The sequence below is a fragment of the Mirounga leonina genome, unplaced genomic scaffold (genome assembly GCF_011800145.1).
Source record: "Mirounga leonina isolate KUSES-001 unplaced genomic scaffold, KU_Mleo_1.0 Mir_175, whole genome shotgun sequence".
Lineage (NCBI taxonomy): Eukaryota > Metazoa > Chordata > Mammalia > Carnivora > Phocidae > Mirounga > Mirounga leonina.
The window spans coordinates 3,456,823-3,483,137 of record NW_023270453.1 but is presented as its reverse complement, the minus strand read 5'-3'; the positions used below and the strand labels follow the sequence as shown (position 1 = coordinate 3,483,137).

At 34.8% G+C, this 26,315-nt stretch overlaps 1 protein-coding gene across 1 annotated transcript in view; it reads left to right on the top strand.

The window, feature by feature from the left end:
• MALRD1 (MAM and LDL receptor class A domain containing 1) overlaps positions 1–26,315 on the top strand; it is an 807,963-nt gene that overhangs the window by 371,321 nt on the left and 410,327 nt on the right. Inside the window, exons 26-27 of the mRNA XM_035022447.1 lie at positions 17,933–18,180; positions 22,121–22,412. Of these exons, the coding sequence (XP_034878338.1) occupies positions 17,933–18,180; positions 22,121–22,412 (540 nt within the window). The remainder of the gene's footprint in view (positions 1–17,932; positions 18,181–22,120; positions 22,413–26,315) is intronic.

The window sequence follows — 26,315 nt, the reverse complement described above, 5'->3', positions numbered from 1 at the left end:
ATCATGACCTGAGCCGAAGGCAGACGCTTAACGATTGAGCCACCCAGGCGCCCCATGCAATGGTTTTAAATCTATTCCTGACCTGTAGTCATTCTGGATGACACCTATCTCATCCATTTACATTTACACTGAAAGGTAGGATTTACCATTTATTGATATTAATATTTCACTACTACAGTTTCTACCAATCATTGAGTCTGTCCAAACAAATATAATCAGTGTAAACAATCTATTTACATGGTTACATACCCTCCAAATATCTTCCTTCTATCATCAATCAATTTTTCTCCAGTTATATTAAGAAATAATTGACGTACGTCACTGTATAAGTTTAATGCGTACAGCATGATGGTTTGATTTACGTATATTGTGAAATGATTACCACAATAGTTTCAGCTAACATCCATCTTCTCATGTTAGATGCAATAAAAAGATAAGAGGAAAAAAAATCTTTTTGTGATGAAAACTCTTAGGATTAATTCTCTTAACAACTTCCCTGTTGTTCAGGGAATTCAGTGCTATTAGCTATGGCCATCATGTTATACCTTATATCCCTAGTACTTATTTATCTTATAACTGGAAGTTTATACCCTTTCATCACCTTCCTCCGGTTATTTCTCCCTGCACCCTCCACCTCTGGTAACCAAAAGTTTGATTTTTTTATAGGAATTTTCATTTTGTTTTATTTACATTCGACATGTAGGTGAGATCATACTGGACTTGTCTTTTCCTGTCTGATGTACATTCTTTAGCGTGATGCTTCAAAGTGTATCCATGTTGTCACAAATGGTAGGATTTCTCATTTTTCTTAGCTAAATAATATTCCTGTGTGTGTGTGTGTGCGCGTGCATAATTTTTTTATTCATTGATTGATGGGAACTTTGTTATTGTAGATAATATTCCTGTGAATATGGGAGTGTAGTTATCTTTTTGAGTTAGTGTTTTTGTTTCCTTTGGATATATTCCCAGAAGTGGAATGGTTAGGTCATATAGTAGGTTAGGTCATGTAGTAGTTCTATTTTTATTGAAAATCCTCAATACTGTTTTCCATAGTGTCTGTAACAATTTTTCAATCTCACCAACAGTGCACACATTTCCCATTTTCTCTGCATTTATGCCAGGATTTGTTATCTCTTGTCTTTTTGATGATGGCCATTCTATAGGCATGAGAGGATAACTCATTGTGGTTTTTATTTGCATTTCTTTAATGACTGGTGATGTTGAGCATCTTCTCATGTACCTGTTGGCCTTTTTAAAATATCTTCGTTAGGAAAAATGTCTCTTCAGATCCTTTGCCCATTTTTTAATTGGTTTATTTGGTTTTTATATTGTTTTATAAGTTCTTTATATATTATGGATATTAACCCATTATAAAATATATTGTTTACAGATCTTTTTTCCCATTGTGTAGTTTGTCTTTTCACTTTGTTGATGATTTCCTTCAGTGTACAGAAACTTTTTAGTTTGATGTAGTCCTACTTGTTTATTTTTTATTTTATTTCTTATGCTTTTGGTGTCATATCCAAAAACTCATTACCAAAACCCATGCCAAGCAGGTTTATTTCTATGTTTTTTTAAGGGTACCTTGGTTTCAGGTCTTACATTTAAGTCTTTAATTTATTTTGAGTTAATTTTTGTGACTGGTGTAAAATATGGGTCCAATTTCATTCTTTTACATGTGAATATCCAATTGCCCCAGCGTCATTTATTGAAGAGACTATTCTTTATTGTGTATTCTTGTCTCCCTTGTCAAAAATTAGTTAACCTTATGTGCTTGGCCTTTTAAAATATGTTGGGGCTCTCAATTCTGTTTCATTTGTCTACTTGTCTGGTTTTATGCCAGTATCATACTGTTTTGGTGACTATAACTTTATACTATAGCTTGTAGTCAGGAAGTGTGATGCCTCCTGCTTTGATCTTTCTCATTATTTCTTTGGTTTCTAGGGGTCTTTTGTAGGAGAGCTTTTTCTACTTCTATAAAAAATTCCATCAGAATCTTGATAGGCTTTGCATTGCGAAGCTATTGATGGCTTTTTGTGGTATTGATATTTTAACTATATTAATTCTTCCAGTGCATAAACATGTGATACCTTTCCATTTATTTGTGTCTTTTAAAAGTTTCTTTCATTAGTGTTTTATAGTTGTCAGAGTGTAGAGATCTTTCACCCTCTTAAATTTATTCTTTTTTAAAAATTTTATTATGTTAATCACCATACATTACATCATTAGTTTTTGAAGATTTTTTTATTATGTTATATTAATTCCCATATATTACATCATTAGTTTTAGATGAAGTGTTCCATGATTCATTGTTTGCCTGTAACACCCAGTGCTCCAGTCAGTACATGCCCTCTTTAATACCCATCACCAGGCTAACGCATCCCCCCACACCCCTCCCCTCTAGAAACCCAGTTTGTTTCTCAGAGTCCATAGTCTCTCATGGCTTGTCTCCCCACTCCGATTCCCCCACTTCAGTTTTCCCTTCCTGCTATCTTCTTTTTTTTAACACATAATGTATTATTTGTTTCAGAGGTACAGGTCTGTGATTCAACAGTCTTACACAATTCACAGCGCTCACCATAGCACATATCCTCCCCAATGTCTATCACCCAGCCACCCCATCCCTCCCACCCCCCACCACTCCAGCAATCCTCAGTTTGTTTCCTGAGATTAAATATTCCTCATATCAGTGAGATCATATGATACATGTCTTTCTCTGATTGACTTATTTCACTCAGCATAATACCCTCCAGTTCCATCCACATCGTTGGAAATGGCAAGATCTCATTCCTTTTGATGGCTGCAGAATATTCCATTGTATATATATGCCACATCTTCTTTATCCATTCATCTATCGATGGATATCTTGGCTCTTTCCGTAGTTTGGCTATTGTGGACATTGCTGCTATAAACACTGGGGTGCATGTACCCCTTCAGATCCCTACATTTGTATCTTTGGGGTAAATACCCAGTAGTGCAGTTGCTGGGTCGTATGGTAGCTCTATTTTCAGCTTTTTGAGGAAGCTTCATACTGTTTTCCAGAGTGGCTGCACCAGCTTGCATTCCCACCAACAGTGTAGGAGGGTTCCCCTTTCTGTGCATCCCCGCCAACATCTGTCATTTCCTGACTTGTTAATTTTAGCCATTCTGACTGGTATGAGGTGGTATCTCATTGAGGTTTTGGTTTTGGTTTGGATTTCCCTGATGCCGAATCAGAAAATTTAAGATATTAGAATATAAAATAATATTAGGAAGAACTTGTGCTTCCATCTATCAAAAAAAAAGCTGTTACTGGTCTTGTTCCTTTGTCAAAAACAACTATAGAATGGGATGTAATGTATGAGACAAATGTTTTCAGTCATTACACAATTTGTAGCTTAGGACTGTGATTCTTGAGAGATGGGACTACAAAAGATGAGCTTCATGATTGCCCCAAGATTGTCACAGATTTCTGTGTAAGGAAATTTTTGTATCACAGAGCAGAGGTAGAGTTAAAAATAATAACAGTGTCACTAAGTTGAGAGAGAGATTAGAATTCTTGGTTGCTGAAGTGACTATCTGAGAAAAGGAACTGGTCCCTGTGGTTGCCTTACGAGATTTTGTGGGGATTAACCACAGGTCTGTGGCTGAGAGTTAGACTCCATGTGCACATGGTACAACCCTCTAAGGAGAGATGATGTGCTGCAGAGCTGAGGACTCAATGTTTATTCCAGAGGCAAGCAATTTGGAGACATATGAAATTTTCAGTACAACCAGTGTTAACAGGTGATACTAAACACTTCAAGCATTCAAATGAGATCACAAGAAGTCCCCAAGTTATGAATAAGGAGTATAATATAGGATTATGTGGAAAATTTTAATGTAACGAAACAATAATAAAATTTAGCTTGATTAGATGAGAAGGATTTGTCAGGAATTAACTGTAAAAAGTGTAACACATTTTTAAGGAACATGACATAACTCTAATTTGCTACAATATATTGTCTATAATTCCTCCATATAAGTAAAAAGAAAAAAATTACACATATCAAGAAACAGGAAAATTTGTATACATTTGAGAAAACAACAATAAAAAAATCAATAGAAATTGAGCCTGGGGCTCCTGGGTGGCTCAGTCGGTTCAGTGTCCAACTCGATTTTGGCTCAGGTCATGATCTCACAATTGCGGGATCGAGCCCCACATCAGACTCCATGGTTGTCCCTCTCCCTCTGCTCCTCTTCACATGAGTTTTCTCTAAAATAAATAAATAAAATCTTAAGGAAAAAAGAACTGGAGGCCAAGATGATGGAAAACTTAGATTCAGTAAGCAAGGGATTAAGAATATATAAGAATATAGCCACAGGTATTGAGAATCTCAGCAGAGACATGAAGATGAAGAATGAGGAGAAGAAAAAGAAGATGGGGAAGATGGAAGAGGAGGAGGTAAAGTAAAAAGAGGAGGAAAAGGGAGAAGGAAGAATAATAGAAGAAAGAACCAAAGGGAACTTCTAGAATTGAAAAATACATGATCTGAAATAAAATTTACTGGGTGGACTTAAGCACATGTTAGAGACAACTGAAGAAAGAACATTGAACTTGAAGACAGAGCTACTAATTGGAAGTTATCTAAGAAGAGAAAAAAATGAAAAGAACCTGATCAGTGCCTTAGAGTTCCACAGGACCCCATCAAATATTCTTACATACAAGTTAATGAAGAAACACAAGGAAATGGAGGGAAAGTGAGGCAGAAAAATATTTGAACAAATAATGATCAAAACCTTTCCAAATCTATGGAAAACATCAATTTAAGATGATTAGAATAATTAAGGCAAAGTAAATGAAAATCATTACAAAATAAAAAAAAAGAAAATCTTGGAAGACACCAGAAAAAAAATTCATATAAAATAGAACAAGCATAGGCTTGTTAGCTTCTCATCATAAAAACAAACAAAAACCAAAAACAGGCCTTAGGATATTGGAAGAATATATTTAAATTGCTAAAATGGGGGAGGAGGGAGGACCTATCAACATAAGAGTTCTTTTTTTTAAAAAAAAAAGTATTTTATTTTTATTTATTTGTCAGAGAGAGAGAAAGAGAGAGACTGAACAAGCAGGGGGGAGTGGCAGGCAGAGGAAGAAGCATTCTCCCTTCTGAACAAGGAGTCCGATACAGGACTCTATCCCAGGACTCTGGGATCATAACCTGAGCCGAAGGCAGACGCTTAACCGCCTGAGCAATCCAGGCATCCCAACATAGTTTTCTGTCTAGAGAAAATATCTTTCAAAAATTAAGGCAAAGTAAAGACATTTTTAGATAAATGAAAAACAAGAGGTATCAGTATACATCAGCATGCACTGTAAAAGATGTTAAAGGACATGTTTCAAGCTCAAAGTAAATGACACCAGATTGAAATTTGAATCTTCAGGAAGGAATGATGGTAATAATAATTATGTGGGTAAATATATAAGACCACATTTTCTCTTTTCTTCTACTAACTTCTTTAAGAGATACATGACTTTTCTAAAGAAAAGATACATTTTTTTGCACTCTTTATATCCTAGGTAGATCAATATGACAAAAATTTCACAAGGAACAGGAGGTGAGTGGAATTAAACTGTACCAAGGTTCTTTTTTTTTTTTCTTTTTTTTTAAGCTTCAGTTTTTTTTTTTAAAGATTTTATTTATTTATTTGACAGAGAGAGACACAGCGAAAGAGGGAACATAAGCAGGGGGAGTGGGAGAGGGAGAAGCAGACTTCCCGCCGAGCAGAGAGCCCGATGCGGGGCTCGATCCCAGGACCCTGGGATCATGACCCGAGCCGAAGGCAGACACTTAACGACTGAGCCACCCAGGCGCCCCTAAACTGTACCAAGGTTCTTAAAATTTTGCATGAAGAACAGTATCAACTCTAGATAGTGAAATATGCACATGCAATCACTACACCAACACTAAAATGTAAAGAGATACAGTTAAAAACCCAATAGAAGAATTAAAATGGAATACTAAAAATATTCAAACAACACAGGAGAAAAAAAAAATAAATAACAAATGGGAAAAATAATAATTTAAAAAAGAGAAAAAAATGATAAAAGGAAAGATCTAAATCTTGTCAAAACATTAATTATATCAAATGTAGCTAGCCTAACCATATCAATTAAAATGCAAACATTTCTGATTGGTTAAAAAAGCATGATACAACAATTTTCTAACCTTTGACTTTCAACCTATCTCTGACTTTATATTTAAACTTATTCTGTTAAAGAAAGCAAATATAATATATACATAGTACCTAAATTAGTATAAAAGTAGACTTTTGAAAAAATTACAAATGATAAAAGGAAAATTATGATAGTTATCAAGAAGTTATGTCAGAAATGTGCATGTGTAATAGAGCTTCAAAGTATGTGAAATAAAACCATACAGAATTAAATAAAAATAGAAATATTCATAATCATTGTGAGAGATTTGATCATTTCTCTGTCATTAATTATTAGAACTAGATAAAATATTCAGTGTGTTAGCAAGAATACCACAGATACAGGGGTGCTTGGGTGGCTCAGTCGGTTAAGCATCTGACTTCAGCTCAGGTCATGATATCAGGGTCTTGGGATCAAGCCCCGTGTTGGGCTCCCTGCTCAGCGGGGAGTCTGCTGGAAATTCTCTGTCCCTCTACCCCTGCCCCCATTCATGCTCTCTCTCTCTTTTTCTGAAAATAAACAATCTTAAAAATAAAAGAATACCACAGATGTAATCATAGGTCCTTCTCAGTGCTTCATATCAGGAGGCATGGTATTGATTTGTGCTAATGTTCCTGATGTTTACTTTGAACAACTGGTTAAGGTACAGTCAGTCACGTCTCTCTACTATAAAGTAATTCCTTTAAAAATAATTAATTCATATGCAGATACTGGTGACTATGAAATTATGCTGCCCTTGTCAAATATTCAACTAGTTTTAGCTCCTACTGATGACTGATTTCCTTCCTTCCTTCCGTCCGTCCATCTGCCCGTCCATTGCAGTAAGAACAGTTAATGTGAGATCTACCCTCAACAAATTTTTAAGTGGACAAAATACAGTATTGCTAACTATAGGCGCTATGTTGTATAGTAGATCTCTACAGCGTGCATAACTGAAACTTTATACCCATTGAACAGCAACTCCCCATTTGCTCCTCTTTGGGACTTCTAACAATCACCACTCTACTTTCTGCTTCTTTGAGTTTGACCATTTTAAATACCTCATATAAGTGAAATCATGCAGTATTTTTCTTTCTGTGATGGACTTATTTCACTTAGCATATTCCAGATTCAACCGTGTTGTCAAATATGGCAGGATTTCCTTTTTATGGCTGAATAATATTCTATTTTATGTAAATACCACCTTTTCTTTATCCATTCTCCCATCAGTGTACATTTGGGTTGTTTCCATATCATGGCTATTGTGAATAATACCACAATGCACATCAGAGTGCAGCTATCTCTTCATGTTCTTGACTTCAATTTTTTTGGATATACCCAAAAGTGGGATTGCTGGGTCATATAGCCCACTGATGATTTTCTTATGTCTTCACTCCACATAAATTGGTTTTCTACTATAAAAGAGAGCTTTGCCTTTGCTCTATTTGTTTCTTAACTTGTTATTTATTTATATTATTATGGTCTCATAGATTTAAGTTTCATCTAAAGGGTTATAATTAATTATCCTAATCTATTCTGATTATCAAATTATTCCAGATTAGTCTAATATGAACTCCTATAAACTATCTTCCATGAACTTTCAAATGTGTTCATCGTTCTTTGATCACATCCTTTTATCTTGCACAGCAAAATATCCCAGGCTCATCTTATACTTTTTTCTTCCCCAGACTTGATATCAGCTCTAAAGAGCCCTGATTCTTTTTAGTGGAGAATGATATTTTAAAAATCAAGATTATTTTTTGTAATGTGTCATTGCTTCTTGGCCTTCTCAGTGGACAGAGCTAGTAAATATATGTATATGTATACATGTGTCTTTATATATTTCCCTGCCTATCGTCTATCTACCTGCCTACCTACCTATCTACCTATTTACCTACCTACCAATCTACCCATCCAGCCCTCCATCTACCCATCCATTCATCCATCCATACACCATGGATACCACCAATTTTAATCCAATACATTTTCATATTTGTCACCTTCACCTCCAGCAACAATAGCCTAGTACCAATTTTAATCAATCTTTATATTTAATTGCTCAAATCTAGAATATGCAGAAGGCATTCCAATTTCAGAACTGTCAACATATATCACTGTTAGAAGCAAGCTAAATAATTAGAATTTGATATTTGTTCTTAGTTTTTTAAGTAAAATATATAGTGCATACATCACAATTTGATATTTTGACAAATGCATGCACATATATCACAAATATAGAGCATTTATATCACCCAGAAACATTCTCTCACACTCCTTTCCATTACATGTCTGCATATTTACTATATACCTGCTCATTTTTACAAAGAGACTCTGTGGGATTTCAGATAGGGTCATATTGAATCTATAAAATAAATTGGAGAAAAACTGCATGTTAATGATATGGAGTCTTCCAGTGGTACACTTCTCCATTTGTTTAGGTCTTCCCTAATTTCTTTCAACAGTATTTTTAGTTCCCAGTATAGACATCCTGTATTGGCAAGTCCATTATAGACATGTCTTTTTAATATATATTGCCAAGTACTTTATTCTTTTCACACTGTTGTGAATAAAATTATTTTCTAATTTCAACTTCTAAGTTTTTGCTGCTAACTTATAGAAATACAATTGATTTTTATGTTTTCCTTATACCCTGCAACCTTATCAAATTTATTTAAGAGTTCTAGTAGTTGCCATATAGATTTCTTAGAATTTTTTTTATGTAGGCAACTGATTTAATTTGTGTTTTTATATGTTTCATATGATTTTCTTTTCCTATTGCACAGACTAGAACTTTTGGACAGTTCTTGAATAAAAGAGGTGCTTTTGACTACCTTACCCTGTTCCCAGTATTAGGGTGAAATTTTGCAGTATTTCACATTTAAGTATGAAACTAGCATATGTTCTTCACAGGTTTCTTTTTTCAGTTTGAATGAGTTCCCTTTTATTGCTAGTTTACATCAGGTTTTATCATAAAGAAGTGTTTACTTTTATCAGTGCCTTTCGTGCATCTAGATGAGATCATATGATTTTTTTCTCCTTTTGTGTTAAAATGTTGAATTACATTATTAGATTTTTGAACATTAAGTCAAACACATTCCTTGATAAAATGTATTGTTAAAGATTTTGTACCTATGTTTATGGGGGATATTGGTCTCTAAATTTCTTGTAGTTGCTTGTCTGCCTTTGGTATTTGCATTATACTGGCTTCATAAGGAGAGTTGGGAAGAGTTCTCTTTTCCTTATGTCCTGAGAGAGTTTGTGTAAGTTGATATAATTTCACCCTTAAAAGTTCAATAGATTTCACCCATGAAGCCATCTGAGATTAAAACTGGGTGTGTGGGAAATATTTTATTATGAATTAAGTTTTTGTAATGGATAGAGTCTCATTCAGATTTGTTTCAGTTTTAAGGTGTTTTTTACAAGTATTTTCTCATTTCTTCCAAGTTGATTTTTTTAGAATAAATTTATTATTCAGAACAGTTATTCCCTTATTTTATTTAACTGTCAAAAGGATTTCTGGTGCTATGCTACCCTTACAATTTTTCTGTAAGTTTGAAATTATTTAAAAATAAAAATTTATTGGAAATGAAATAGTATTAAACTCAGGAGAAAGAAGTAATAGTTTGGAAAACAAGCAATTCAAATGACAAATTCAAAAGTATGTTATTTTTTTAAGTAGACAAAGTAGACAAAACACCAATTTTTAATTTTAAAAAAGAAAAACACATTTGAATAAATGTAACCTTGTTAAAGGGGAATTAATAACCATATAGAAACCAATAACTTTGTGATAGCTTGAAAATGTCAATGAAATAGTTAATTCTCTATAAGAATGACCAAAATTAACTAATGAAGCAGAAAACCTGAATAGACCATTAACTATCAAATAAAGTTATCAACAAATGTCCTTCAATTTTGTCTCTTGAGAGGGTTCTATCACATTTTAATGAACTGATAATGACCAAAGAAACTATTCTAACCATATAAAATGACTGAATTTATTTTATGAAGCTAATATATCACTGATCATGAAGCCTCCAAAAAATTAGAAAAGTAAGAAAACTATAGTTCAGACTCCCTGTGAATATAAATGTAGAAGAACTGAAAATGGTAGCAAGCCAAATTCAGCAATAGAATCATTACATCATAAACTTTGAGGTGAGGATCTTACACTATTTAAAGAAGTAACACACTGTCCATGTAACCAGATAAACCACCAAAAAAAAAAAATCGTATCAAACTGGAAGGTGCTAAAAATATTTATTTAAATTTAACACCCATTTCTGTAAAATATAGAATGCTAGAACTTTAACATCTTACAGGTGATTGAACAAATTGAAGGAAACAATGAAATATTTTCATTAAAATCAAGATTATATTAAGAGTGTTTATTATTATTATTTAATACTCTTGTTCTGGTTCTAGGCATTATATATATATATGGGCATAAAATGAAATACAGTAACATTAAATTATAATTATTTTCTAATGATGTAATTATATATCTCAAAAGCCCAAGAGAGTTACTTTAAAAATGTAATCATTCCAGTACTTGGTTGTATAGTGTCTTACCAAAACTTATGTCCACGAAGAACCTGTGAATGTGACCTTAGGTAAAGCAGGGTCTTTGCAGATGTACTGAATTAAAATGAGGTCATACTAGATTAAGGTATGCCCTAACCCAATGACTGTTATTCTTTTAAGAAGAGGGAAATGCAGACATAGACAACCAGAGGGAAGATAGTGTGAGAACACACAGAGAGATTTCCCTGTGATTGGAGGGATGTATCTACAAGCCAAGAAATGCTTAGATTGCCAGTAGCCATGAGAAGCTATAAAGAGACAGGGAAGTATTTTCCACTAGGGCCATTAGGGAGAGCATGGTACTGCAGACACATTGATTTCAGACTGCTAGCCTTAGCAACTTTGAGGGAATAAATCTCTATTGTTTAAAGCTACCCATTTGTTGTACTTTATTATGGAAGCACTAAAAAACTAATACAGTCTCCAAAGTCACAAAGCTGATAAAATGCCCCATTTATAACTGGAAACTAATTTCTCAAATTATGCTTTTTTTCTTGTTTATTTTAATAGCATTTGTAAAACTTGTCATGTGCATCATCAATATAGTAATCTACATAATATTCATAGTTCTACTAAATAAGTAAATAAATAAATCCATAGCTTCCTTAGATAGGTTGGGAATATTCTTTGTTATATAAAGAAATAGTTTCCATACTGTAGGAATTCTCAGAGCTCGTGTGTTAATAATATGCTTGTGTATTTTTAAATCTCCCAAAGACGGATATAATTTATAGGATTCATCATATTCATTTGACTACAGAACTTTCTTCCTTTAGATGACAAATTGACATCCATAGGACATTCATATTTAGATGAACAGAGTTAAAGAATTGATAAACTGCACCATGCTACCTCAAGAAGAATCAAGCCAAAGTGGATGGCTGCCATCTTTTCATAGCTGCCTACCTATAGACAAAGAGATCTCTTCAAGCATTTCCTCATAGACACATACAGTTTCTTACCCTGTAGTATTTTGTAGATTTGTTATTTATTATTTTGCAGCCCCCACTCTGGAACACTGCACACCACATTATAAAGGGGAGTAGTGTGGTACAGGGTTCCATTTATATAATTCTTCAACTCATAGTTCTGCTACCTACAAAGTGACACTTTGCTTAGTATTGTACTCTGAACTTCAGCTTTCTCATCAACCAAACTAAAAATAACAACTATTATACTGATATGTTGTGGGACTTGAATAAAATAACATTAATAAAGAGAATGCTCAGAACCTGACACAGATTATGGTCAATACACAGTAGCCCCCTTTCCAGTTATTTTTTTATCTTCCTAAATGTGCCTTATTTATAGCATATGCTCAAAAAATTTATATTAAATGAATAATTGAATAGAACGATGAGATTTTAATTTTAGGAATTTGATGGTTGAGTCTTAAAAGAATTTAGGTTATGGTCTTTCAGAATTATGAGGGTTTTTTTTAAAGATTTTATTTATTTGAGAGAGAGAGAATGAGAGAGAGCACATGAGAGGGGGGAGGGTCAGAGGGAGAAGCAGACTCCCCGCCAAGCAGGGAGCCCAATGCGGGACTCGATCCAGGGACTCCAGGATCATGACCTGAGCCGAAGGCAGTCGCTTAACCAACTGAGCCACCCAGGTACCCAATTATGAGTTTTTTTAAATGAAACTGATATTTCATGCTCATGAAATAGTGATCGATGGAAAAATTATAGCACTTAGAAAGGTAGAAACTGGTTTGATGGATCATACAGCTGGAGACAAAGGTGATCATTGTCTTCCTGATGGCACACCTGTTTGGTGCTTGCATTTAATTGCTCCATGAAATGACAGGAATTGGCATCTGCACAGAAGACTGCTGCCCTTCTCACCTGGCACCCATGGGAAATTGTGAAATAGGAAATTATAAGTTGTCCACCCTCATCACAGTGATGTGAAATCCAAACGACTTATGCGTGCTCATTGTATTTTACCCGCCGATACATTAGAATTAAACTTTCCAAGGAAACGTATCTTCAAAACAATAGGAAATATCAAAAGAAAAATATAATTTACATGATAGAAATTCATGTAGCAGCATTTGTATGATTTTTGAAACAGAACAAATCTGATTTTCCCCAGCACACATCATTTCTTTATGCAAGTTGCCTTTCTGGATGCTGGTCTATATGGCAATGTAGTCTTCGTGGGCTGCTAAATTTTCTAACACAAGGTCAACTGAATTAGTTACTTCATTTTATAATTTTTAATGAAGACAACTGTTCAGATTCTAAACTTGATGCTGGGTTGGGGTTCATTATTATTTTCATGTATTTACCTCCCAGGCCCCTGAAAGGATACTTAGGAGAACTTTAGTATTCTAAAGCAAAAGAGCCTATTACCATCTATTGTAGGAAAGAGTAAATTACCAGAATGTTTCAAATGCAATTTTAAAATAAAGAAAGCAATTGGATAGAAAATGCCATCATGTTCATTTGGTGACAGAATTATGACAGAGAAATTTTCTCTATCCTTGAAAGTATTAAAAATCAGTGTTAGCCTTGCTGTTAAATTAAACCATTTTAAACAGCATATTGGTCTTGATGCTTTCTTAAGTTAATGAATTTTTAGTTATTTCAAAAACTGAAAATTATTTTAGGCCATTCTTCATTATTGGGCAAGTTTTTTGCTGGAAGATGAAATTAACTTTCATCTTGTGGTCTTTACACTCCAAAATGGTATCAAAACAATGGTAAGATCCATGTATTTTCAAATTTTCTACTTTATTAGCTACAAATAACATAGAAGTTACTTTGTGTATTTAAACCATTATGTCTGACGTATGCTAACTGTAAGAATGAATCCATAAAGAAAGACATGATTTTGATGCCTAGCACAGTTTGGAGATTCTTAAAGAGTCTGATGTAATAGAATAGTGTAGAATCTTTGTCCCAGAATTGCCGTGGCTTCAGCTGGGATGTGCACCTGTCTTCCTTTGGCCTGTGCACTGAAGAACGGCCCTGAGAGCTTTGGTGGCAGAATCATTCCTACTCTTGTGTACATTAAATTTCCTGAAATATTTGAGTACTTGTTCAAATGAGCATTCTTGAAGAGACAAATCTTTATATAAATACTTACCAACATGCTGCAACTTTCATTCTTCTTTAGTATTTTTAGTTTTGGGGCACCACCTCACATATAATTATGATTTTTAAGATTTTTTCACTTTAATATTCAAAGAGAATTTAATAAAGAATTACTATTATCAAAGGATTCTAACCTGTACATTTTATTACTTAAGATCGGATTACTCATTGGCTTTATGCTGCACCATGCACATAAAAATAAAGAACATGAAAAGTGTCCTAAACATACAATTTTATAAGATACAAGCTCTTAGTAACACAATGCTCAGTTTTACAACATCATCCCTTACATTATTAGCTTTATAATTTACCAGCAGAATTATAGGAAGATATTTGTGTAGTTCCTACTATCCAGTGCTGTATATGATGATTTTAGAGGTCACAACTCGGTTCTAACAAGTCAAAGGCTCAAGAACCCTTATTGAATTCATAAAAGAGGAGGACACAGGACAACTGTCCCCAACATTGAAGAGCGGCAAATGAACCCAGGGAGTCACACATGAGAAGATTAGAGACTCAGGAGCAGAATCCACTAACAGAACCAGCACCCGGGTACAAAATCTGAATTGGCGTTGATGAAGTGCTGGAGTTGCCACGTGGACAAGCCTGAGAGTTCACTTCAGGAAACCCACTTATCGGGACACCCTATAATATTGTGAGGTAATATTTTGTGTAAATATAATATTGTGAGAAGTTTGACCATGTTCCCAGTAAATATTGGAGAAAAATCTTCTGCTTCCAACAGAAGGAGGTGGAAAAACACCATTTTGAGGTATCACAGAGCACTCTGCTCTTCCTCACAAGGCATTCCCTCAGACAATGAAAGCCTCAACTGCCAGGGTATTCTCAGAGCCTAACTGACCTGGTGGAAGGGAATTCTCCATTGCTAACCCTCTCTAGATATCTTGTTCCACGTAAGGTGGGGGGTGGGGGGGAGAAAAAAAACTGAGAAACGCTTGTTAGGTTCACAGTCCAGAGATACAGGTTCACTAAAAGACTGAGATCTAATCATAGAATTGTAGAATACCTCCCCTTTCCCCACATTAAGGCCTATTTACAGCAGGACCTTTTACCCAGTTTATCATGTCCAGCTATCAAGAAAATATCACATGGCCTGCTGAAAGGCAAAACCAACCAAAAAAACAATCAAAGAAACACCAAGACAAAAGCCCATAATTTGAAAAGAGAGAGGAAGCATCAGAAAGAGACATGGCAGGGATGTTGGAATTATCAGACCAAGTATTTAAAATAACTATGATCAATATGCTAAGTCCTGTAGTGGATGAAACAGCATGCAGGAAAAGATGGGCAATGTAAATAGAGAGATGGAGATCCTAAGAATCTGAAAGAAATCCTGGAGATCAAAACCATTGTGACAGAAACGAATAAGCTTTGGTGGGCTTATTAGTAGCCTGGACACAGCTGAAGAATGGTATCTGAGCTAGAGGACATCACAATAGAAATCTCCAAAACTGAAAAGCAGAGAGAACAAAGACTGAGAAAACACAACAGCATACCCAAAGACTTTACAACAAAAGGTGTAACGTGTGTAGTGGGAATACCACATGGACAAGAAAGAGAGAAAGGAACAGAAGAAAGATTTGGAGAAATAAAGACTAAGAATTTCCCCCAAATGAATGTTGGACACAAAAACACAGCATAGAATGTAAAGCAGGATAAATGCAAACAAAACAAAATAAAAACATAAAACAACCAACCAAACAAAAAATGACCCCTACACCTACACATATTATTTCCAAGATACAGAAAATCAAAGTAAAATCCTTAGAGAAGTCAGAGGGATAAGACACTTTACCCATAGAGGAAAAAATGTAAGGATTATACTTCTCAGAAATTATAGAAATGAGAAGAAAGTAGATTGAAACATTTAAAGTGTTATGGGGGAAAAACAAAAAAACTAACAACCTTGAATTCATACCCTATGAAATTATCCTTCTAAAATGAAGGACAAAGACTTTAACTTTCTCACACAAACACAGATCAAGAAAATTTTATTTTTTTGCCAGAAAACCTACTTTAGAAAAAAAAAAAGTTAAGTTTTTAGAGGAAGGAAAATAATCTGTCAGAAACTCAAGTCTACAAAAGGGAAAGAGAGCCCGAGAGAAGAAGTGAAGGTAAAATAAAAACTTCTAAAGTTACCAAGGATAAATAAAGGAATCCTCTAACAATAAAGGAGTCACTTCCACAAGGAAGCATGACAATCCCTAATGTGTACGCACCTAATAGAACGTCAACAACATCAAACAAAAACTAATACAATTGCAAGAACAGATGAATCCACTACCATAATTGGAGATTTCTACACCCATCTGTTAGAAATGGATAGATCCATCAGGCAGAAAATAAATAAGGTCATGGTTGACCTCAATCATTCTTGCTGTCGTGGAAGTAGAAGAAAACACGAGCAACGTTTGTAATAAGATATTTTTAGGACCCTGGGAGAGATAGTTGGTATTTCATGCAGCGTCACGTATTTAATTTCCGCAAATTATTGTAATTCCAGTTAATACACTTTTTACCTTTTCTGTTTAACAATTTTCGCATCTCTAAAATGAGGATTACGTTTAAAAAAAAAAAGTTTCAGTGATTAATGACTTTTGCTTTAGGCAGCATTTCCCAAGCCAAACTGTATTGAATAAGAAGCTTCCTAAATTCCCTACCAGACCCTGAGGAGCAAAGATGAGAAGAAAGAAGAAATAAAATTATGTCGACCAAATAGGTGTTTGGAGGAGGAAATGTGTGTAATGGTAAAATATCTTCTCATTGATTTTGGGACTGGGAACCAGATCTGTGGAGAAATAAATTTGCACAAGCCATGGAAATAGCTATGTGTAGCGAACTAAAATATTCTTTTTTCTTTTAGTCAAAAATACTTTATTCAGAATTTTGATGTTTGGGATATTTGTTAAAAATATCAGAAGGCTCTAAAGCACATGCCTAAATAGGATCACAGATCACTATAAAACTTAATGTTTCATTATTTATTTAACCAAGGTGGTAACAATGGATTTCATAGGCAAAAACATCAGGTTATCTAGTTGTTAGCAAAACTTTGCTCCTTTAATTTTGAGAAATTTTAACTGTTTCACATAGTCAAAGACCTGATTAAAGACAAAACAGAAACTTTGCCTACAATTTCTTATTAAGAGCAGAGCAATAATCCAAGAAAACTTTGTCTTTTTAGTAGAGAGAGAAGCCGAATTTCAGTTTTATACCAGTGTACTTTTAAAGCTCATTTATTCCAATCCTAGTCAGTCCTCACCCTGGAAAAAATTTTTCCAGAGATTCCCCCTCACAAATCTTTTACAAGTTTTTTCTTTTTCTTTTTCAATACAGATTTTGTTGTAAGCCTTCTGCGTTTAAATAAACAGTTTCATTTTAGGACAAAATCACTTTCTTTTCCCTCAACAAAAATGTATTTTCATTCCTTATGCCTTTTTATACACCTCTTACTTTCTTACATACAGAGTTGCTTCCCTGAGCCATTCTAGCATCTTAATTACATTTATTAGAATTTTAATTCTTAGAAACTTTAGTTTCTGAAAACTAAGTAGTAACAAATTGTGAACTGTCCTACTCCCACATCTTCACAAGCCTCTCTAGATAATCAGCTTTTTTTTTTACCTGAACTTATTAGTTCAATTCAAGTTGCGATGGGTGCAATTTGCCAGCAAAAATGACCTAAGATAATGGTTGATTTTGTCTCTGGAAGTTTTCATGGCTAATCGTTAAGAACAAGTTGGTTAAAAGATAAAAAGTTTTGTAGACAAACTATTAAATAGCTTTCAAAATCTTTGGTCACCTAACACTTTGAAGTTTTGCTAGATTAAATGATAAATAGAGTTGAATTTATTGGATATATAAGTCTTTTCCAAATGAGATAAAATGCTGAAACATTAACTACTAAACATAGGTTTAAAATATTCTATTTTAGTGCTGATGTCAGGATAATCTTCTAAGGTGTCGACTATTACACGATGTGTCAAGATCACGGTAATTTTGGATTGCATATCTTAAAGTCCGTTAATTTCCTTTTTCTCTTTACCATAAATTGGGAAATGTTTTCCAGGTACCTCCAGTGGGAGCTGTGACTTTGAGTTTGACCTTTGTTCTTGGGAGCAAGAGCAGGATGATGACTTTGACTGGAATCTGAAAGCTAGCAGCATCCCTGCTGTAGGCACAGAGCCAGCTGCTGATCACACCTTACGAAACTCCTCTGGTCATTACATCTTCATAAAGAGCTTGTTTCCTCAGCAGCCCATGAGAGCAGCCAGAATTTCAAGCCCAGTCATAAGCAGAAGAAGCAAAAACTGCAAGGTAAGAGAAAAACCCAGAAACGTTGTGAGTGACTGCTGAGAGCGCTAATACAGAAAATAGGATGGCCAAGACCAGACCAAAGCTGAGATTGAATTTCTTCAACCTAGGATATGTATGGAAAGGAGAAAAGTACAGTAAGGATGAAAGAGAAGGATTGTTAGAACTGGGAAGAATTTATTCTATTGATAAATTCCATAGGTATTTGAATTTTGAAAACCACTGGAAAACTTCATGGTTTTTATCTGTAAACTATGGATAGTGAAGAAGAAGTAAAATGCAGTTGCTTCCCCTCAAGGAATTTAGTACTCACTGGAATTATGAGAATTTCACTGTCAGAAAGAAAATTCAAGTAGTATATAAATATTCCCAAGAAGGAATATTAGAGATAGTTGGAGCCACTATAAAGTGGTTGAAGGAGTCTTCATGAAAAAGGAAAGACTAAAATTAGCACTAAAAAGGGTAGAAGAACTTCTGTAGGTGGGAGGAAAAGATGGTTTGGCTATTATCCTGTGTAGCTTTAAGGAAAATGTTAGTACTATTGAAAGTATAAATAGGATTGTATGGTTCTTTGGGACAACCACCCTCTATGATGACTGTGTATCTTCAGGTCCTTCACTTTTCTTTCTTTTTTTTTTTTTTTTTTTAAAGATTTTATTTATTTGACAGAGAGAGAGAGGGAACACAAGCAGGGGGAGTGGGAGAGGGAGAAGCAGGCTTCCCACTGAGCAGGGAGCCCGATGTGGGGCTCGATCCCAGGACCCTGGGACCATGACCTGAGCTGAAGGCAGACGCTTAACGACTGAGCCACCCAGGTGTCCCAGGTCCTTCACTTTTCTTTATTGATTGTTTTTATTTTTATTTATTATTTATTTATTTATTTATTTTTTAAGATTTTATTTATTTATTCATTAGAGACAGAGAGAGAGAGGCAGAGGGAGAAGCAGGCTCCCAAGGAGCAGGGAGCCCAATGCGGGACTCGATTCCAGGACCCTGGGACCATGACCTGAGCCGAAGGCAGACGCTTAACCATCTGAGCCACCCAGACGCCCCTATTGATTGTTTTTATGTCACAAAGGATTTGAGTCAGCTGAGTTAAGATCTAAACTTAGCTTTACGTATAATGTAAATTAATCTCTCAGAGATGACTTCACAAGAATCTTGCTTACTAGAGAATGGTATATGAATAAATGTGCCATTTATATTTACAATGAGAAATTCTGTCTCCATAAGATCTGAACACACATATTCTGACTGGTGAGTTCTGTGTTTGAACACTGAAAGGAAAGCAAATTACATTCAGAAAGTTGTCAGCTGATCAAAGAATCAGGCTGGAAGATAATAGCATGATTGAAATCTTTATTGTCTTCAAAGTATAATATCCTTGTGTACCCGCCTCCACCACAGAGCCCTATCCATCACAGAGCCCTAACCTTTGGAAGGAGGCATTTTAAACCTTTTCCCTAAGGCTCCCCAAATTCCCTGCACCCATTACATTGCTCTTCTGTTTTGTACTGAGCAGCCTTCACTTCCTACCATTGTTATGGTTTTAATACATGCTAAACTTTTAGTTTGTGTTGGAAGTTTTTCTGTCTTATCTTAAGTTGATTTCCTAGTTTAACTCTTAATGGGTAACCTCATTTCTGTTATCTCTTGAGGCACATTTGATAGAATTTTCTGCAAGAGAATGACATGATCAGATCAGAGTTTTAGAGTTAACTCAGCAGTCTAAAGCAGATATAACAAATTATACAGAATAACAATAAACTTTATCAAATTAGTTTAGCAAACAAATGAATTTTAATCAAATATATTTCTTGTCTGTTTTTGTTGTTTTCCAAATTCCTTGATAACTCTCCAGAACAAAGCCCAAGCACACCAGATTTTATGTCATCTCTATCTATAAATCTCTCTACATCCATAGATATTCTGAAATTTACAAATTTGTTTTAGTCTTAGAAAGCTAATTAAAAATTAAACATAAAATGTATAACATTCCAGCTTCACTTCTTGGCTTTTCTACTTAGGCTTCCTCTGAAAATGCTCCAAAAGTTTGTTTTTCATACTGTAGTAACTCAGGATTTCATCCATCTCTATTTTTCCCTGGTCCTGGAACTGTAGTCCCCCACTGTTTTAAACATCTGTGTGAGAATAATGAAATATGCCTAGAAGAAATGTCAAAAAATTAATGATGAATGGTTCATTTTATGAATATTTATGATATAGATTGAATACAAAGAAGTGAGGAAAGGTCATGCTGGGAATGATTGTGTCGCTCATATAAAAAATATGTATATCAGGTAAGCAGAGTGACCTCCCAAATTTCGTGAAAAAAATTTCTGTCCCTTGACCTTGTGGAATACCTTCAAGCAGAACAAAATCAAATTGAAGACTTTTCTTCCTTTTTAGGAATGGGTGGTGGGAGGAATGAGACAGATCAATGTGGGAAGAAATGAGACCTTTGAGTAACTCTGAAATTTCCAGAGAAAGTGCCTCTCTAGACGAATCTCATACGTAGCAGAGTTTTATTCCCTCACAGTGCCCTGCGATTAGACTATGTTGTTGTCAAGTGTTTTCTGTAGAAATAGAGGTGTTTATATGGTTGCATGTTAACTACATGGGATCATTCAAAAAATGGCCTCAAGAAGAAAGGGAAATATTTATTGCAATTAGAAAGGTAGGCCTCAGATTTGTTGCCGAAATAAGACAAAACAAGACAGACCATTAGAAAGGCCATGTCTATGGCTGCAGGGGATCCATACAGACATGTGTTATGGGCATCAGACCGTTTTCTCTGGTATCTGTTGATGCTGTTCAAGAGGTTGGCCATGGGCGCCTTATGTTTCTTACTCTAATGAGTCATATAACCCAGATTTCTTGGGTCCTCTCTCAGAACAAGTCATAATGGTCACAGAGCTCATGTTGGGAAGGTTCATCAACAGAAGAGACAATTTTGGATCACAGAAGAGTACCTGAAGGTTTCATCAGCGAGGAAATTTGAGAAGAGTCATTTCACATGGCTTACTTATTCTAAGTTGGTGCTTTTTGAAGTGTGCATTGCATATTTTGTTTAATCAAATTCTTTACCCTTAAGCACATTCATTTCTTTCTTTCTCTAGGGTATAATAATACGTGACTGCTAGTGTTTCAAAAATACCTTTTTTCTGGTGAGTGGGGATCACTCATCTTTACTATGTTCCCTCATTCATACACATGACAAGACAAAAGCTTAAAAGTGCTGTGTAACAATTACTTCTAACAATACCCTTCTGTGTAACAATTACTAAAAATTTGGTAAACTCCATCTTTGAAACACTGAAGTGTTAATCTTTGGAAATACTTATATTAATTTTTCTTAGTGGGGGGCATGCCCAAGGCTGCTCTCTTAGATCATGTTTCTAGCATTTCAACTAAATTTGGATAACTGCTGTTCTGGTAGTTTGGTGGTATATAGTGGAGCCCTGAAGATGTAGATCTAAAAATGTGTTTCTAGTGCAAGAATATGGTAGAATAAGCAACAGAGTACTCTACTGTTTTGAAGAAAATGCTTTAAATTTTATGAGACCAAAAATGGTCTTCTTTAGTTCCTACTATTGCTTAATCATGAAAAGTCTTTAGATGATAGATCACTTTTTAATGATGTTTTATTCCTTTGGCAGTGGACTTTAAGAGTTTATTGGGAAATTCTCCATTTAGAGGTCAGAGAAAGAAAATAAACTCAGCTCAATTTTTCACCTAAATTTCTGTTTGATTCTTACTGCTCTTATGATTTAAGGCTGGCCTGACTTCACTCAGTATTAGAGTACTCACAGAACAATAGGGCATGCAGATCTAGTTTTCCTTTGAGAGTCTGTTAATAAAGGAGAGGGCAATATGATATAATTGAAAGCAAAGTGGAGTTAATCGTACTAATTAGATACAATATTCCTATTTTTGGTTACAGATAATTTTTCATTATCACATGTATGGAAATGGCATTGGGGCACTCACCTTGACCCAGGTATCAGTCTCCAACCAAACAAAGGTCCTACTTAACCTCACTGTAGAACAAGGCAATTTCTGGCAGCGGAAAGAACTATCACTGTCTGATGATGAGGACTTCCAACTTAAATTTGAAGGTCGAGTTGGTGAAGGACACCATGGTGATATTGCCCTGGATGACATTGTGCTTACAAGGAGTTGTCTATCACCCCAGTTCTCCATGAAAGAAGAACTTGCAGCACCTCTTCCAACAGGTACATTTTAAGTTGTGATTGCTTGGTATTTTTACAGCTTGGTGGAAGGGAAGGAAAAAAATGGAAAAGAAATGATATAAATACCTAGTAATTCATTGCTTTCATAAAGAAAAAAATCTAAAAAAAAAAAATCTTTCAAGCTTTGACACACAATGCTGTCCTCCAAATTTTCTCCAAGCTTCAGTGTGTTTACCAGTTTCTGAGTTCTATTTAGTCAGGTGCTTCTTAGATCAGCAAAATAAGAGAAGACTGCTTTGTTTGCAGTCTGATTCAAAATTCAATCCTTAACAAATATCATTTTACCCAATAAAATATAAGAACATCAAAAAAAAAGAGTTATTTGGTTTTAATTAGGCATGACTGTGGATGTGCCATTTATTCTTTTTAGACCTGCGGACATTGCGATTTGAACTCTTGTATTTACATATTCCAATAGTTTAGGAGATTGAATATGTCCATATACTCTTTTAAACTAAAATATATTTTGGTAATTTGTCTAAAGAATTATATTAAAATGTTGAGTTGGTGTATGTTCAATATAATATGTATAGTGACAGTGTTTTAAGAAGTGGAAATAGCAAGCACCATTAATCTGCATGATATATTAGGGGTATGGAATGAAAACAAATGCTGTGTATGTTATTAAAATGAAAAAAAAAAACCCAGCAGATTTTGTCAGTTGATAGGACATAGTAATATTTAAATCATGAGTTTATTGAAGAAACCAAAAGTGCCATTCCTTTGGTATATAAATTATATCTTTTTTTTCCACCTTCCTAAACTCTGTATCTTTTTTGTGTGTCTTTGTAGCTTTTTTTTTAATTAACATATAATGTATTATTTGTTTCAGGGGTATAGGTCTGTGATTCATCAATCTTAGACAATTCACAGAGCTCACCATAGCACATACCCTCCCCAATATCCATCACCCAGCCACCCCATCCCTCCACTCCAGCAACCCTCAGTTTGTTTCCTGCGATTAAGAATCTCTTATGGTTTGATAAATTATATCTTTTATAATTAGTGAAAATGAAAGTGCTTTAAAAAGAATGAATGTTTGCTCTGGCTTTTAGCATGGTAGATGGAATAAGGAACATTGCATTTCTGCCTTTACTTCTCCATTCATGTCAAAGGGAGTATTTTAATTTGGTTAAGAGGAAGTTTCTAGATAAATGTTTCCCGCTTGACTACTAGTTGAACAGAGTCTTTTCCTGACATGTTTCCAGCACTACGTGAAATAGTATAGAGAAAAACAATGAACATTTGAAGGCTGTTTAGGGATAAGTATCCTCATGTAATTGTAATGAGGAGCATTTCAGATACCTCAGACTTCATCTACTTCCTTGAGAAAAGCTTTGCTTTCCATTCTGTGTTGACTATTTGGATGGCAGCTGTACTAGCTTGTGTCTAGGTCTGGTCTTTTGAAAAAATAATCTTATAGCATCTAAGTAGTGAGGGAGCAAGTTTTATGTTGAACCATGTTCAAACTTTAATGAACAACTACAAAGTGGGATGTGTGAAGGACAAATCAGTCTTGTTGGGAATATCAGATTCTTAAATTGTGAAATCTCGGATAAAAGTTAGTTAAAAACAACTTCCAAAAGGAAGATTACAAAGTATCTACAAAGTGGTATAAAATGTATATTATCAAATGAAGGACACATATTAATAATGGTAGAGTTCTTTGTATATCCTTATGATACTTGAAGTATCATATTAAATTTTTTGATGAATGGAAAATAAAAGAATCTCTGCTCTTAAGAATAACTCAGTATGGTAAGGGGGAATAGGAAAAACACCTTGAGTAACTCTAATATTAGGTAGGCTATAATTAAATGCCAGGAGAAATACACAAAACTTTATGAGGATGCAAAGAAAATGAAGAAAACCCCCAGTTGAGGACATCTGATTCGAGGCTTATTTATAGGATGTGCAGGAGTTTGGAACCTCACCTAGGCCTTATAGGAGGGAAAGACTCTTCAGTTTGCTGGATAGGGGCAACATGCATGAGCGCAGTAGACTGAATAATGAATGTGGGCACACCTAAAGCATGAGGCAGGAGAAGAGGGTGTCACACAGGCTGCCAAGGTGGCCTGTCCTGTGAGTGGGTAAATTGGCTAAAGCAGGAACCTAGTATCACTGAGTGTCTGCAATAATATTACAAAAGAAATAGGGAGCTAACCTGGGACCACCTCGATTATTGGTTTGTTTCAGTTTTTTCCCAAAATGAACATGCATTGAAAACATATTGACTAGCCTTAGGAAACAAAAAAAGAAAGAAAGAAGGAAGGGAAAGTAAAGAAAACAGTAAGAGTTAAAAAGGAGATACAGTATTCCTTTGCATAAAGTATGATAACTGGTGGAAATGGCTGTGGTAGAAAGACTCCAAGAGGGGGGGAAAAAAAAGAAAAAGAAACAACCAAATGTCTTTATTTATATTATTAATGAACACTGAAAAATAAGATGAAATACTTTAATTTTTTCATGACCCCCTTAGCTACAGTGCCCACATTCAAATGCAGCAGATGAGAAATATGTGTGTATGGAGTTAACATTCCTACAGACTATTGGAAATATTTTTAATTGTGCCTCCAGAAACTAAAAGTATGTGCCTTTCTCTTAGGAAAAGTGAAAAGCTACAGCTTGTTTAGACTTGAACTGTGAAGTGATTCTGACAGACTATGACTTCATCATGAGTTTAGAGGACTCTGTTGGAGTCACTGATATTTTTAAAGGAATGGTCTCAAAAAAAAATAAATAAATAAATAAATAAAGGAATGGTCTCTCTCTATGTAGATTTTGTGGGGTGGAGGAGGGTGGTATCCTGAACACACCACTGATACCGTGAATGTCTAATGGAAGTATAAAGAGAGTCACAAATGTAAGCCACATATGTAATTTTTCATTTTCTAGTAATTATATTTTAAAAAGTGAAATTAATATATTTTCATTAACCTAATATGTCAAAAATATTATCATTTCAATACAAAACATTAGAACAATATTAATGAGATATTTTACATTCTGTATATTTTATACTCACAGCACACTTCAAGTGGGATTAGCTACATTTCATTTGCTCAGTAGCCACTTCTGGCTAATGGCCACTGTAGTGGACAGTCCAGGAGGGGAAGTGAATATTCTAGGGCATTTTCAGGTCTGTCTACAGGTTTTCATTAGTTAAGGCAGAGTTTGTGAATATCCAAGAATTGCAGTTGTATTCTTTTTTAAATAGAAGCACAAATACGTTCCCCAACACCAAATGTGAAAGCACAGGTACCATGTTTGAGCAGACTAGCTACTAATCTCAGACTCCCTTCTTACCACTATGTATTACATAACTGCCCTGAGACTCAGTTTCCTCATCCATAAAACAGAGAGCGTATCACTTATTTCTTAGGCCCCTGAGAATAAAGAGGTCACTGCCCATGTAATTTGCCTAGTCTCATGTCTGGTACATGGTAGATGTTTATTCAATAAAATGAACTCATATTATCCTTTATTTTGGGCATCTTTGCCAGTTTTCCTTAGATGGCATAGATATTTGAGGGTAAGCTTCCATTATTTGCACTTTATTAAGAATATGTTTCTATAATATGTTTTGACAAAAAGGTTTTTTCTGCAGAGATCACAAACATATAATTTTTTCATGTTGCATTGTGATTATTCAATCTTATCACTTACTGACTGTCTAAATATTTTTGGTGTGTCATGAATAACGTGTGTGTATATATGTATCTTGGAAAGGCTTAATGGTTGCTAATTTCTCTTTACTGCAAAAACACTTAACTTGGAACTTGCACAGATTGAAGAAGGGTAAATGGCGTTATGTGCCGTAAACAGTGGCTACGTCCATTAAACTTTTGAAATAACTCTTATTCACATACTTTTCATCGATATTCA